The 15,293-nt window shown below is 43.3% G+C and overlaps 1 protein-coding gene across 1 annotated transcript in view; it reads right to left on the bottom strand.

The window, feature by feature from the left end:
* Positions 1-14,717, bottom strand: part of LOC108272846 (phosphomannomutase 1) — a 21,798-nt gene extending 7,081 nt beyond the window's left edge. The window contains exons 1-6 of the mRNA XM_017481646.2: positions 14,352-14,717; positions 11,473-11,590; positions 9,273-9,349; positions 5,096-5,187; positions 1,288-1,387; positions 460-535 (exon numbers count right to left, since the gene is read on the bottom strand). Coding sequence (XP_017337135.1) covers positions 460-535; positions 1,288-1,387; positions 5,096-5,187; positions 9,273-9,349; positions 11,473-11,590; positions 14,352-14,429 — 541 coding nt within the window. The 5' untranslated portion in view covers positions 14,430-14,717. The remainder of the gene's footprint in view (positions 1-459; positions 536-1,287; positions 1,388-5,095; positions 5,188-9,272; positions 9,350-11,472; positions 11,591-14,351) is intronic.
* Positions 14,718-15,293: the final 576 nt, after the last annotated feature.

Here is a 15,293-nt window from a genome sequence, read left to right as displayed (position 1 = left end):
CTCTGCCTAACCCCCCCTCCCCCTCGCACTGCATTAATGTTAGTCCACTCTACAGACATAATTACAACAGTTCTCCCATGAACATTGTTTAATCTGAATGAAGACAATATCAGGTCCGGAGGTCGACGTCCACCACCATGAACTGATTACATTCTCTGACAAGATTTCATCATCCATCATATAAGTAAAGAAAACAGTGTGTTGCAGTTGACTGAACGCAGCAGAGATGATAACACACCATGATACTTAACACACCTCGAGTGTATCTCATTTAGATACCAACTCATAAGTGCACTATACTGTAATATTCTCCAAGATGCTCGTTGGCATGAACACACACACACACACACACACACACACACACACACACATATATATATATACACACACAGAACAGTGTATCATCACGACTGTGAGAGCCCAGTGTAGTGTGTGTTCTGTGGCATGTCGTGTGCTCACCTCGGGTGAACCTGAGCCCTTTTCCAGCAAACTCCTTCTGCAGAGCAGCAACAAACTTCTCCCTGATCTTCTCTTTCTGAAGTAGAGGCAGAATAGAAGCGTATAAATCCCTTCACACACTACAGCGCTGTTTCATTCTCGCTTCTGATTGGGGCAGCGGTAGCTCAGTGGTTAAGACTGCTCGAAAGGTCGTGAGTTCTAACCCCAGCACTGTCGAAGCTGCCACTGTTGGGTCCTCGAGCAAGGCCCTCGACCCTCAATTGACGTATAACGTATTGCTCGGATAAATGTATGGATAAGCATGTCTGCCAAATGCCGTACATGTAAACGGAATGTAAATGATTGGTCAGAAGGTGTTGATTAACTTACACAGGGATACACTACATTTATTATTATCGGATAATAAACGGGTTTCAACAGTTAAATGTTCGTTTAACATTTAGGGAAGGAGTCTCCAGTGTCAGTGCTCTGAAACTTTCCCACACGGTAAAGTGTTCAAGACACAGGAGTTGACGTTTTCTCAAGCTCCCTTGGCTACTGGTTTACACAGTATAACAGCCTAACGTTAGCTAGCTTACTTTCAAACTTGGTTGATTGTTTCCTCAGTATAATAGTTAGCGTCATGCTAGCTAGCTTTCTAGTGTTTGAATTTAGTTTCTGAAATAAAGCTAGTATGGATTGCTACTATGGAATCAGACTGTTGGTGCAGGAGGGGTAACACTTTCATTGAATTACTCGGCACAGTGCCGTGTTTAGCTAGCTCGCTAGCTCATATAACCTACTGCTACATCAGGACGGGTCCGAACATTTTTCTTCTTTCGTGTGTACCTTATCGATTTCTGCAAATTCGATTCGCTCCTCCAGCGTGCAGCTCCGTCCGACAGGCGAGATGTTCAGCATCCCGTTACGAAACTCGATGAAGGTGCCTCTGCGGTGAGACAGGAGAGTTAACATCATGTGCCTTTAATTCAGGAAAGTAGGGTATTGTTGCAGGGTTACATGTTTCCATAAACACACGCGCTAACCGTGTTTCCTTCTCCATGACGAGTCCCTGTGGATTTTCCGCCTTACATTGCGAGCACTACTGAGAACTGTTTGCGCGTGTCCTGCTCCCATTTGGAAAATAACAACTCAGCATTTTGGACTTCCACCTCTTAGCATGTTGCGTGACAGAAAAGCTAAAGGAAAGAAACTGCTGTGGGACCGCAGCTGCTGTTGGGAGCTGCTATGCGACAACAAGACGAAATACACTGATGGAATAAACACCTATAGCGATGGAGCTAAATTATTCCTGGTTATAGGAACCTGTAATGATCTTCATCTGGACATGTTTTTTATCCAGCACTTTACGGACTCAACACTGTCGCAGTTCAGTCTGTAACGTAGATGCTAATTAAACACAAGCTAATTATCCACTGAATTTTTTCAGTGGATAATAATTTCATCATCCATGTTGAAAGTGCATCGATTGGTCAGAAGGTGTCGTTTAAGTGTCTATAACAGCAGCTCTGACAGCGGTGCAGCTGCGAGTCACAGGTTTATATTAATGCGCACGTTCTAATGCGCTATTGTTTCCATAGCAACGGCTCGTTCGCAGGGCGGACGCTCCACATAAACGGACTCTTCTTTCTGCAAGGAGACGTTTACAGTTGAGGTCAGAAGTTTACAGGCGCCTTGCAGAAGGTGCAAAATGTTCATCATTTTAAAATAAATAAGAGGGATCGTTAAAATGTGCATGTTGTTGTTTATTTAGTGGGGGTGGGCGGGGTAAACTTTTGTGTAAACTGTTATGATTTTACTTTCTGGGAAATGTCTTATTAGCATCTGAAGGGCGGTACTAAATGAAATAAAAAAAGATATTTAAACAAAATAACAATTTACACTGATCATCCTGTTCAAAAGTTTTCAAACCCCCCCCCCCCCCGAGGCTCTTAATGTATCGTGTTGCCTTCTTGAGCATCACTGAATGTTTGCACCTTGTGTAATAGTCGTGTACGAGTCCCTCAGTAGTCCTCAGTGTGATAAGATGGGTCTGAACGTCATACAGTCGCTGTTGGAAAGGGCTCAAATATGCAGAGTATGCTGGAAAAGTAAAGAATGTTCTGGACCTGGAGGATTTTTCTGAAGAACAGCGGGCAGTTTAAATGCTCATGACAAACAAGGGACTTGTCAACAACTCTCACAAAACATAAACACAGTCTCTGAACATCCAAGTAACGACACACGGGATTAATAATCAAGGGTGTGTAAACTTTTGAACTGGTTCATCTGTATAAATTCAGTTATTATTGTGTCTTATTATTGTGTGTAGATTATATGTAAACATCTGTTATGTGAAATAGCTTAATCAGGGCGGGACTAAAAAAAAACAAAACAACAACAACATGCAAATTTTATGATCTCCCTTGTTTTAAAAAAATGAACAGATTGCAGATCCTGCAAGGGGTGTGTAAATTTATGAGCACAAACGTATTTAACATTTAGGGCTGGAGTCTCCAGGCTCAGCGCTTTGTCACGGTCAGACGTGAAGCCTTCTCCTCTCCAGGACAAAGGAGTTTACACGTTGCGGTTTCCCAGTAACGTGACAAGCTGCGTTTCTTTCGTCTTATTAACGTCAAGAGAGGGAACGACTTGTTACAGCTGCTATAACGTAAGCCAGAACAGGAACTAACCGCTCTATAACGTTAAATATAACTTTAAACGGATAAAAAGTACGACCTCGTCCGTTAGTAAATAAATTGTAATTGAAAACCACAGATTTTAATGTTACACTAATTAACTAAGAGTTCTTTCATGTTCAGTTTGTTTAACGGCAGGTAATGAAACACTGCAACGATTAAACCCGGCATAAAAGTTCAAGATAATTTGACATTGTACGCGCTAATTTAACACGACAAAGCAAAATGTTAACGATGTCCGTGTTACACTTGTCCGACGTTGACAGTTTATTCAACACTGAACAGTTTTGGGGTCAAGGTTTATGGCTGCACATTCGATTCCTCCTTTAGCCCAGGAGAAGTTCAGCAGCGGGGGAGGGGTGTTACAGTGAGCAGACACCCGGGTTCACGTTCAGGTCACTCGTCTGCAGCTCGTCCAGTTTGTGCTCCGAGCGTCGCGTCGTGTTTAAAAGCGGTCGTCTGCAGAGTAGCGGCTTGAGGAAGCTATGAATATTCACAACACACACGTTTTACAGACGCGTGCTGGTGTGATCCTGAACGTTCCTGACAGGCAAATGAGTCTATTAGAGCCAACGTCACACTATCATCAACGCTGCTACGAACAACAGGGGGTCCTGATGTCCTGTTTGTAGCAGCGTCGTCACGCAGAGACACTCAGAATGGCGGCGGCGGCGTCAGCTGTACAGTGCAGTTAAGCGGTTATCTCGTAATATTTCAGTGTAGTATTTCATATAATTCAGTATTATCAATGTCTTAATAACGCACGATTAATCTGGAAATAAACGACAAGACATACAATACAGACTCATCTAGCTAGCGCAAAGTTGGATAAACATCTAATGTCTAACGTTTATTAATAACGACTGTTATTGGGGCGGCTGTGGTTCAGGTGGTAGAGCGGGTTGTACACTAATCGTACTGTTGGCGGTTTGATTCCCGGCCCACGTGACTCCACGTGCCGAAGTGTCCTTGGGCAAGACACTGAACCCCAAGTTGCTCCCGATGGCAAACTAGCGCCTTGCATGGCAGCTCTGCTACCATTGGTGTGTGAGTGTGTGTGTCAATAAGAACCAGTGTAAAGCGCTTTGTAGAACCGCTAAGGTTAAGAAGGCGCTATATCAGCTATAAAAGGTCATTTATAAGTGCTTTAATATTTAGCAATAGCATAATGTGTTTTAATGTTGTAATGATGTATTTTGCAGTTGCCAACAACATCATCATCTCATTTTGGCGTGTAGAAGTGCATAGGAACAAGTCCGAGGACGTGAACAGCCCCGAGTGGAACGTCCAGGTTGCCATGTAGTAATTACGTAATCTCGACATAAACCGCGGCAGGACACGCCGTTAAAGCAAGATAATCAACAACAGAGTTACTGTCACCACCTCGAAGGTTCCAATAACAGCACGCCCTGAAGTGTTTTATTCCACAAATAACGCAGTGGTTTGCCAGTTGTTGCCATTTTTTTGTACTTTTTATTTGTTTAATGTTGTGGAACGTCCGTGAGACAGGTCCCTGTTACATTATAGCAGCTACAAACAGTCGTTCCCTCACCTGCGTCTCTGTTTACTCTCTCGAAGTTCAGCTTGCCGTGTTACAGCGTTACCTCTGACTGTTACACACCGCTGACACTGGAGACCCCTTCGCAGAAAGGGTCAAAACATCTCTTCGCAGAAAACTTCGCCGTACCAAAGATTATCATTTATAAGGCTAAGACAGAGGTCACTGTATAGAGTAACGATTATACAGCAGACGCAGTGTAGAGTTTAGAGTTTAATCTGCTAGAACATGGCACAGAAACACCGACACTGATCCAGAACCGATATTTCAAACGGATGTAATGATCTGAAGCGGGTGCGCTGTTACGGAGGTAACGTTTACTCCGAGGTGGCACACAGGCCTTCGGCTGAACAGTACAGAACACCAGCGTGAACGTGAGGAGAGAAAGCAGACGTCTCACCGTTTCTTAGGGAGTTTGATCAGACCCATGTATCTGAGACAGAAGTTAATCAGATCCTGTAGCAGCTCTTCACCAAGCTGGTTTTGAATGGCCTGCAACACACACACACAAGCACGTCAGTAATATTTCTGAAAATGCCATTTTGTCGGGAAAACCCTAATTATTACATTTCACTGCCTTACACTTTCCACGTTTTTAATACACTCTCCACATATACCTTTTCTTTATCGAGCTTCACACCACAGCACTGTGAATTCTCGATTCTGATTGGTCAGAAAACAAACGCTGATTAATTTCCTCTGACAGTGGCGCAGCTGAAAAATCACACGTTTATATTAACGCGCTCGTTCTAATACGTTATCGTTCCTATAGTAACGACCTAACCGGCGTAAAAGCGTGCTACTGTCTGATAAATGAAACGTGGGTAACCGCTGAAGTTTCCTGTAAGGAGGTGTTTATTAAACATTTACGGAAGGAGTCTCCAGTGTCAGCGCTTTGTAAAGCGTGTCAGAGGTGAAGCTGCAAGCGTTTAAAGTGCACCTGTTATGGTTTTTAAAATATTCCCTTCCATGTAGTGTGTTATATACGTAGCGGTTTATGAATGTAAAACGTCTGCAAAGTTTCAAATATCAAAGCGCACGACAAACGGAGTTATCGACTCCTAAAAGAAGGAATCGATTCTGAACAGCTGAATCGAGTCGTTAGTGATTCCAGACTTTACTTCCTGTACTAACCTACGTAGGTTCGTAACAAAAAGCCCCGTCTCTGGTCTTCATCGGTGGCACGCTGACAGCGGTAGACCAATCACGACAGACTGGGACATCTGACCAATCAGAGCAGAGTATGCTCTCTGAAAGGAGGAGTTTAGAGCGAATCCTTTAGAACGAATCATTTAACGAGTCGTTTGTGACACTGGGGGAAAACAGGTAATGCTGTAATATAAATTATGAGCACGTTAAAGTGTTTTTTGACCTCGGATGCACGTAAATCTATCGTATGAGACTTTTAAAACAAAAGTAGGCACGTTTGAAAACCATAATATGTGCGCTTTAAGTTTTCCGACATCTTCGGGACAGAGGAGATTACGCTTTCTGGTTTCTCAGTAACACGACAAGCTGTGATTTTGTCTTATTAATTTCAAAAGAGAGAGAAAACGAGTGTTTGTAGCTGCTATAGTGTAAGCGAGAACAGGAACTAACTTGTTTCACGGATCTTCCACGACATTAAAAGTAACTGTAACACGATCAAAATTTTATTCCTTCTGCTAATTTTCCTCCACTGTGTTAAAAAAACAACACTTTTTTCCAGCATATTCTGCAATGATTTTTCGAAATTCATGACAATAGAAACGTGTCTAATGTAAGACAGTTCAGCGATGATAAAAACCGGAATGGTGTACAGTTGTAATTTATATTTGATGAGTAACAGGCAGTGACTGGGGAGATGAGAATTCATTTGAGGGTTTTTTTTGTGAGCACATTTCACATTTCAGCTTTCCACTCACTAACAGCAGATCCCGTACGGATCCGGTACAGACCGCGTACAGACCCCATACAAGATCCCGTAAAAGATCCCTTACAGATCCAGTACAGACCCTGTACAGATCCCGTACAGACCCCGTACAAGATCCTGTAAAAGATCCCGTACAGATCCAGTACAGACCCCGTACAAGATCCCGTACAGATCCCGTACAGACCCCACACACAGATCCGGTACAGACCCCGTACAGACCCTGTACAGACCCCGTACAGATCCCACACACAGATCCGGTACAGACCCCGTACAGACCCTGTACAGACCCCGTACAGATCCCCCACACAGATCCGGTACAGACCCCGTACAGACCCCGTACAAGATCCCGTACAAGACCCCATGCAAGACCCTGTACAAGATCCCGTACAGACCCAGTACAGACCCCGTACAAGATCCTGTAAAAGATCCTTTACAGACCCCATACAGACCCCGTACAAGACCCCGTACAAGATCCCGTACAGGATCCTGTAAAAGATCCCGTACAGACCCCGTACAGACCCCGTACAAGACCCCGTGCAAGATCCCGTACAGACCCTGTACAGATCCAGTACAGACCCCGTACAGACCCCGTACAGATCCAGTAGAGACCCCGTACAAGATCCCGTACAGACCCCATACAGATCCCATACAAGACCCCGTACAAGATCCCGTACAGACCCCGTACAGATCCAGTACAGACCCCGTACAGATCCCATACAAGACCCCGTACAAGATCCCGTACAGACCCCGTACAAGATCCCGTACAGACCCCATACAGAACCAGTACAGACCCCGTACAGATCCAGTACAGACCCCGTACAGACCCCCGCACAGATCCGGTACAGATCCAGTACAGATCCAGTACAGACCCCGTACAAGATCCCGTACAGACCCCGTACAAGATCCCGTACAGACCCCCCGCACAGATCCGGTACAGACCCCGTACAAAATCCCGTACAAGATCCCGTACAAGATCCAGTACAGACCCCGTACAGACCCCCCACACAGATCCGGTACAGACCCTGTACAGATCCAGTACAGACCCCGTACAGATCCCGTACAGACCCCGTGCAAGACCCCGTGCAAGACCCCGTGCAAGACCCTGTACAAGATTCCGTACAGACCCCATACAGATCCAGTACAGACCCCGTACAAGATCCTGTAAAAGATCCCGTACAGACCCCATACAGATCCCGTACAAGACCCCGTGCAGGACCCCGTGCAGGACCCCATACAAGATCCCGTACAGACCCCGTACAGATCCAGTACAGACCCCGTACAAGATCCCGTACAGACCCCGTACAAGATCCCGTACAAGACCCCGTACAAGATCCCGTACAAGATCCCGTACAAGATCCCGTACAGACCCCGTACAAGATCCCATACAGACCATATACAAGATCCTGTAAAAGATCCCGTACAGATCCCGTACAGACCCCGTACAAGATCCCATACAGACCCCGTACAAGATCCTGTAAAAGATCCCGTACAGACCCCCCCCCACAGATCCAGTACAGACCCCATACAAGACCCCGTACAAGATCCCGTACAGACCCTGTACAAGACCCCGTACGGACCCCGTACAGATCCAGTACAGACCCCGTACAGGATCCTGTAAAAGATCCCATACAGACCCCGTACAGATCCAGTACAGACCCCGTACAAGATCCTGTAAAAGATCCCGTACAGACCCCCCGCACAGATCCGGTACAGACCCCGTACAAGATCCCGTACAGATCCAGTACAGACCCCGTACAGATCCCATACAGACCCCGTACAGACCCCACACACAGATCCGGTACAGACCCCGTACAGATCCAGTAGAGACCCCGTAAAAGATCCCGTACAGACCCCGTACAGATCCAGTACAGACCCCCCACACAGTTCCGGTACAGACCCCGTACAGATCCAGTACAGATCCAGTACAGACTCCGTACAAGATCCCGTACAGGCCCCGTACAGATCCCGTACAAGACCCTGTACAAGATCCCGTACAGACCCCGTACAAGGTCCAGTACAGACCCCGTACAAGATCCCGTACAGACCCCGTACAGACCCAGTACAGATCCAGTACAGACCCCGTACAAGATTCCGTACAGACCCCGTACAGACCCCCACACACAGATCCGGTACAGATCCAGTACAGACCCTGTAAAAGATCCCGTAAAAGATCCCGTACAGACTCCGTACAAGATCCCATACAGACCCCCCGCACAGATCCTGTAGAGACCCCGTACAGACCCCGTACAAGATCCCATACAGACCCTGTACAAGATCCGGTACAAGATCCCGTACAGACCCCGTACAGACCCCGTACAGATCCAGTACAGACCCCATACAGATCCCGTACAGCTTGCTTTCAAAGAAACATTCCAGGAAGTGATACATGATTTTTTCAGGAAAACTAGAAAATATTGACCTGGTAGAAAAATAACTCATTTATCACACACACACACGCATGCACGCACACACACCTTCAGATTATAGATTATACAGACAAAACATTGTGTGTGTGTATGTGTGTGCATGTGTGTGTGTGTGCGCGTGTGTGCGCATGTGTGCTCATACCTGCAGTGTTTCCAGACAAATACATGTCCCAACCTTACACATATACACAACTCGCAAAAACAAGGCTAATCTCTCTCTCTCACACACACACACACACCTGTTTGGACAGCAGTCGGCCATCTTTGTATTGCACCGTGCCGTTTTCAGCAAACACGTAGTCAAACTTGTGTATAACTGCAGAGAGAGAGAGAGAGAGAGAGAGAGAGAGAGAGAGAGAGAGAGAGAGAGATTATTTCTTTCCTTCTTTATTTTTTTCTTCTTAATTTCTTTCCTTTTTCCTTAATTCTTACAATGAAGCAAATTTCCTTCACTTCCCTTCTTCATTTTCTTATTTCAATAATTCTGTTTATCTGTCTTTCTGCCTTACCTATTTAATTTTCTTTCTTTCTTTCTTTCTTTCTTTCTTTCTTTCTCTCTCTTATTTCAGAGATCATGTTTGTCTGTCCTTCTCCCCTATCGATTTCATTTTCTTCTTTCTTCCTTTCTTTCATGGCTTGTTCTTTCTGTTTGGTTTTTCTATTGTTCTTTGTTTTCCTCTCTTATTGCTCCAATCATCCTTTCTATCCCCTCTGTCCAGTGTGTTTCAGAGAAAGCGACAGTTAACGCCACATACACACTTTTCTACCGTTCGTATCAGATGAACAGTTTTTTAGTTACACTGCACAACACTGGGGTTCTAAATGGAATGGCGTGTCTTTGTAAATGACGTGTAATTGAACAATCAGGGCTGTTCGTCGTATGTTCGGTAAACATGTACGAAACTACGCTCTCGACTGAAGCCTGGTTAACCCCAGGAGACCTTCCCAACGCACTCTGTGTGATCTCATCCTCCGTCCCCACACACCACGCTCCTTAAGAGTACAGAGTAAACAGCATCTTCCCCCTGACAGGAACTCCATGTGGTAATAAGAGTCGAGTTTCACAGCGTTTAAAGCATGCGATCTGCGTGTGCTGCTGAGTGCTGGACTATTAACAGACTTGTAAGATCAGTAGCGTGTCCCATTAGCGGGCCAGTGATGTGGCTGAACACGACCCACTACAGCTCCAGCTCTCCGTCAAACCACACGGACTCAGCACGAGGAAGCCTGTGAAACGAAGCGATCCCGGTAGTAGAGCCGTTTCACGCTTTGTGTATCAGGATTATATCAGGACAGGGATTGCTCCTGTCCAAACTGCCCTGGGTTCTTTACATGTTTAAGGGTTCTTAGCTTCATATAAGGGTTCTAGTTTGAAATGCTTTCTGATAAATAAATAAATAAATAAATAAATAACACTGTGAGGGTTCTGCATAGATTTCATCAACGGTTCTTTCAAAGGGACAATTAATGGTTCCAGATTTAACCCTCTGAGTGCGGGAATGCATGCATTCGAGATACAGGCTTCAACTATAATAATAATAATAATAATAATAATAATAATAATAATAATAATAATAATAATGTGTGTGTGTGTGTGTGTAAGGAAATAATGTCAGGGGCGTTTACCATTTTATTACCACAGAGAAAATTAAATCTTCAATTGATTAATTAAGTAACTAATTAACTGATCAACTGATTGATTGGCTGGCTGATTGATTGTTTAATTAATTAATATTTTTCCTTGGCAATTTTATTTTAATTGTTTTTAAAATTTTAATACTAATAAAAGCAGATTACACCGACCAAGTTATGTTATCAGCAAAGTGAAATTATTATTATTATTATTATTATTATTATTATTATTATTATTATTATTATCGTCGTTGGTTTACTCTTATTCCCAGCACACACAAACACACCATCACAGCCACAGCCAGTCGTGTGAAGAAGCCTAATAGCTCGGAAATGGCTCGAAGGGACGCTGCACTGTGAATCATGTGATCATGGCTGCTGTGTCCTAGTCTCTGTAAAATCTACGCCATCCACCCTGGAATCTCTGAAGGATCCCAAAATCACTGCCAATCAGAGCATCATTTTTTAAGACACAGACACTGCACTCTACTGTCACTGATTTCATCTGTATGTACATCGAGAACACGTATGACTGACTGATAATAAACACACTGACTGACTGTCGCTAAATACAACATCGGATAAGTAGGTAAACGTCTGGCAGAGTGCAACCTAAAATGCCTTCGATAAAAGGCAGACTCGTTTTTGTCTTCCGTTAATAACCTTTTACAATAATGTCGTCTCTCTCATACGTGTTTCAGCTACTGCGTTAGATGGCTCGTTAGAAAAGAGAGAGGGATTCGACTGTAAAGAGAGTGAGATAAGACAGTAGAGTGATTAAAGTGATAGAGCGGTGAAGTTTCTCACCGTCGTCTCCTTCTCCGAGCTGCTCTGCGATTTTGGAGTAGTCAGACCCGCCCACTATGCCGATCTTCACTTTAGAACGCAGCGACTGAAAAAATGCATCCAGTTGAGGGTCGATCTTCTGCACACACACACACACACACACACACAATAAATCACCTGTGTCAGTGTGAAGGCAATCAGTGAGTTTTAAGTCGTCTGAACTGTGTTATTAGAAGGAGAAGCCTTTATTAATCACGTATACATTACAGCACAATTAAATTCTTTTCTTCACATACCACAGCATGTTAGGAAGTTGGGGTCAGAGTGCAGGGTCAGCCATGATACAGCACCCCCTGGAGCAGAGAGGGTTAAGGGCCTTGCTCAAGGGCCCAACAGTGGCAGCTTGGTAGTACTGGGGCTTGAACCCTGACCTTATGATCAGTAACCCAGATGTGGTTATACCAGTGGTTTGAAAATGAAAACTAATTTTCGGAGATGGCCATGTGGTGTGTGTGTGTGTGTGTGTGTGTGTGTGTGTGTGTGTGTGTGTGTGTGTGAACGGAGAGGCCACATATCACGGCAGTTCATTCACTTTAGTTAAAAAAATAAGACAGTGATGTAACATCACCCAAACCAATCCCCCCCCCCCCCCCCCCTCTCTCTTTCTCCAGCCAGGGAGAGAGGGGGGACTTCTGCACCGAATTTGCACCAAGGATTTTTGTAGTAGCTTGTCTATTGATTTATTTGAACAGCAGTGATTCATCCAAACACACACAGATAACACTCTGATGACTGCTCAGGTGATTAAGCACAGCACACAGTAACAACAACACATTATCCGGTGATGATGTCAGAGAGCTCATCTGCATACTGCATCCGTCCGCTTTTTCAGTATCACAAAATCACAAAAGTCGTTAATACTATCGATAACGAGCCACTAATGTTAGACTGCGAGATAATTACTGTGCACTGGGTTTGCCGTGTAGCCGCAAATAGCGCAGCAGGTCACCACACCCAGCCGACATCAACACAACGCTCGTCACGATCACCCCCGACATGCTGTAAAGTAATGAACACTGAAGAACCTATGTGAATGCTGTATGAAGCAGTGAGCAGTGGAGTTTTAGAAAACGATTGAGAGTTAATTAATTGTGTCTTTTTGGTTGCAAATACGATCATGTCAACAAGATCAACACAAGACAACCAAATAAAAGCACTTCGCTATTAGGTCCACTACATTGCTGTAAGTTAGGGGTGATAATACTCCGTGTAGTCTCTATGCTGCTATAAGGTAGGGGTTATAACACTCTACGTAGTCTCTATATAACATGAAATAAGGGGTTATAACACGCTATTCAGTTGGACATTACATCTTTAAATACTGCCTGAATCCCAAATGACTTCCCGCTCCTTATATAAGTTTACTATACTGTATGAAATAAGGGGTTATAACACCTTATGTAGTGTGACACAGTCTTTACATGTAGACTAAATCCCAATTGACTCCCTGCTCCCTATATAAGCACACTATACTGCATTAAAATGGGGTTATAACAGGAAATTAGGGGTTATAACTTTCTATGTAGTGGAACATTGTCCTTAAATGTAGACTACATGAGCTCATGATAACTCTCTGTGTAATCATTAGGAAATGGGGGTTATAATGTGGGGTTCTATGCAGTCACTGTATTGCATCGAATAATAAGTTATAACACTCCATGTTGTGGAACATAGTCCTTAAATGTAGACTGAATCCCAAATGATTTCCTTCTCCCTATATCGCATGGAATAAGGAGTTATAATGGTCTACTGAGTGTGACATAGTTTTTAAATGTAGACTCACAAATGACTTAATGCTTCCTATATAAGCGCACTATACTGCAGGAAATAAGGGCTTATAACATTCTACGTGGAGCACAGTCCTTAAATGTAGACTGAATCACAAATGGCTTCCTGTTCCCTATATAAGCCCACTATATTGCATGATATAAGGGGTTATAACACTATATAGTCCCTATACTGCATGGAATAACGGGTTATAACAGTCTTTTAAATGTAGGATGAATCCCAAATGACTCCGTCCCTACACTGCATGGAATAAAGGGTTATAACACTCAATATAGTCACTATACTGCATGAAGTAAGGGTTATAACACTGTGTAGTCACTATACTGCATGAAGTAAGGGTTATAACACTGTGTAGTCACTATACTGCATGAAGTAAGGGTTATAACACTGTGTGTAGTCACTATACTGCATGAAGTAAGGTTTATAACACTCAATGTAGTCACTATACTGCATGAAGTAAGGGTTATAACACTCAATGTAGTCACTATAGTGCATGAAGTAAGGGTTATAACACTCAATGTAGTCACTATACTGCATGAGGTAAGGGTTATAACACTTAATGTAGTCACTATACTGCATGAAGTAAGGGTTATAACACTGAGTGTAGTCACTATACTGCATGAAGTAAGGGTTATAACACTGTGTGTAGTCACTATACTGCATGAAGTAAAGGTTATATAGTGGGACTTGTACCAGCACTAACAGCCTAGAGGAAGTCAGTGAGTATGAAGGAGTTTGACCTTTCACCTAGAAGATAAAAGCTTAATTATCCTGCATCAGGCAACATCGAGCTGACTTCATACCCCACAGACAGGTCTGTTCTGTTCTCCGCTCAGTACTAACACACAGGTTTGGACAGACTGGTTTTTCAGCTGCATATTTTATAAACACCAGGAATTTCGCGGCTAAAAATAAAAAATCGAAAGCAAAAGTAAAGATTATGTGCACATTTTCTTTTAATGACAAACGCACGCGCACGCGCGCGCACTCCCCCCAATAAAGCAGAGAAGAGTGTTAGAATAAAAATAAACAGAGCCATCATGGTGTGTTACCTCTCTCGGTAGAGTCAGTGTTCCGTCCACATCGAATAAACACAGCACATCTCTGTCCGGGAGATTTCTCCTCTCCATGGCACAGATCTTCAGGAATCAAGTCGGAGTTCAAGTCAATCCAAACAACTCAATCAATCAAATAAACCGCACCAATCAGGAGAATAACGAGGTCGGAGTGGGACTCGGAAGCAGATTAACGCGTCTTTCTTTAAATCGAAAGATTAAAAAAAGTGTAAAATAGTGAGTGTAAATGTTTTAAAATTGATTTTATTTTTTAAAAACAATCGTGATTCTCCCAGAGGAGGAGAGAAACCGCCCCGCAGCTGTCCAGCTCTCCGGTGGCGTGTCAACACTTGCGTCTCCGTGTTTTTTTTTTTTTTTTTTTTTTTTTTTTACGCCTGGGTCGTTGCCAGCCAATAAGAAAGCGACGAACGGGTCACGTGGGAAAGGGGGCGTTAGCGTGTGTTGAAATTCCAAAACCTTGTGTGACGTCACAGCGCTCTTTTGGATATGGCTGGGATCAATGATATTACACCTTGGAGAGATCTCTCACTGGGCCAGAGGGAACTTCTTGTTCATATTTTTATTTAAAAAAAAAAAAAAAATATATATATATATATATATATATATATATATATATATATATATATATATATATATATATATATACACACACACACACACACACACACACACACACTCATATATATGTAAAAAAAATTATATATATATATATATATATATATATATATATATATATATATATATATATATATATTTGTGTGTGTGTGTGTGTAAAAAAAATAAAAATAAATAAATGCATATATATATATGTGGCACATGTTCTCCCCATGCTGCGTGGGTTTCCTCCGGGTACTCCGGTTTCCTCCCCCAGTCCAAAGACCTGCATGGTAGGCTGATTGGCACGTCCAAAATATACCC

The sequence above is a fragment of the Ictalurus punctatus genome, chromosome 12, assembly GCF_001660625.3.
Source record: "Ictalurus punctatus breed USDA103 chromosome 12, Coco_2.0, whole genome shotgun sequence".
Classification (NCBI taxonomy): domain Eukaryota; kingdom Metazoa; phylum Chordata; class Actinopteri; order Siluriformes; family Ictaluridae; genus Ictalurus; species Ictalurus punctatus.
Note: the sequence above shows the minus strand (reverse complement) of the source record. Positions and strands in the feature narration are given on the sequence as shown.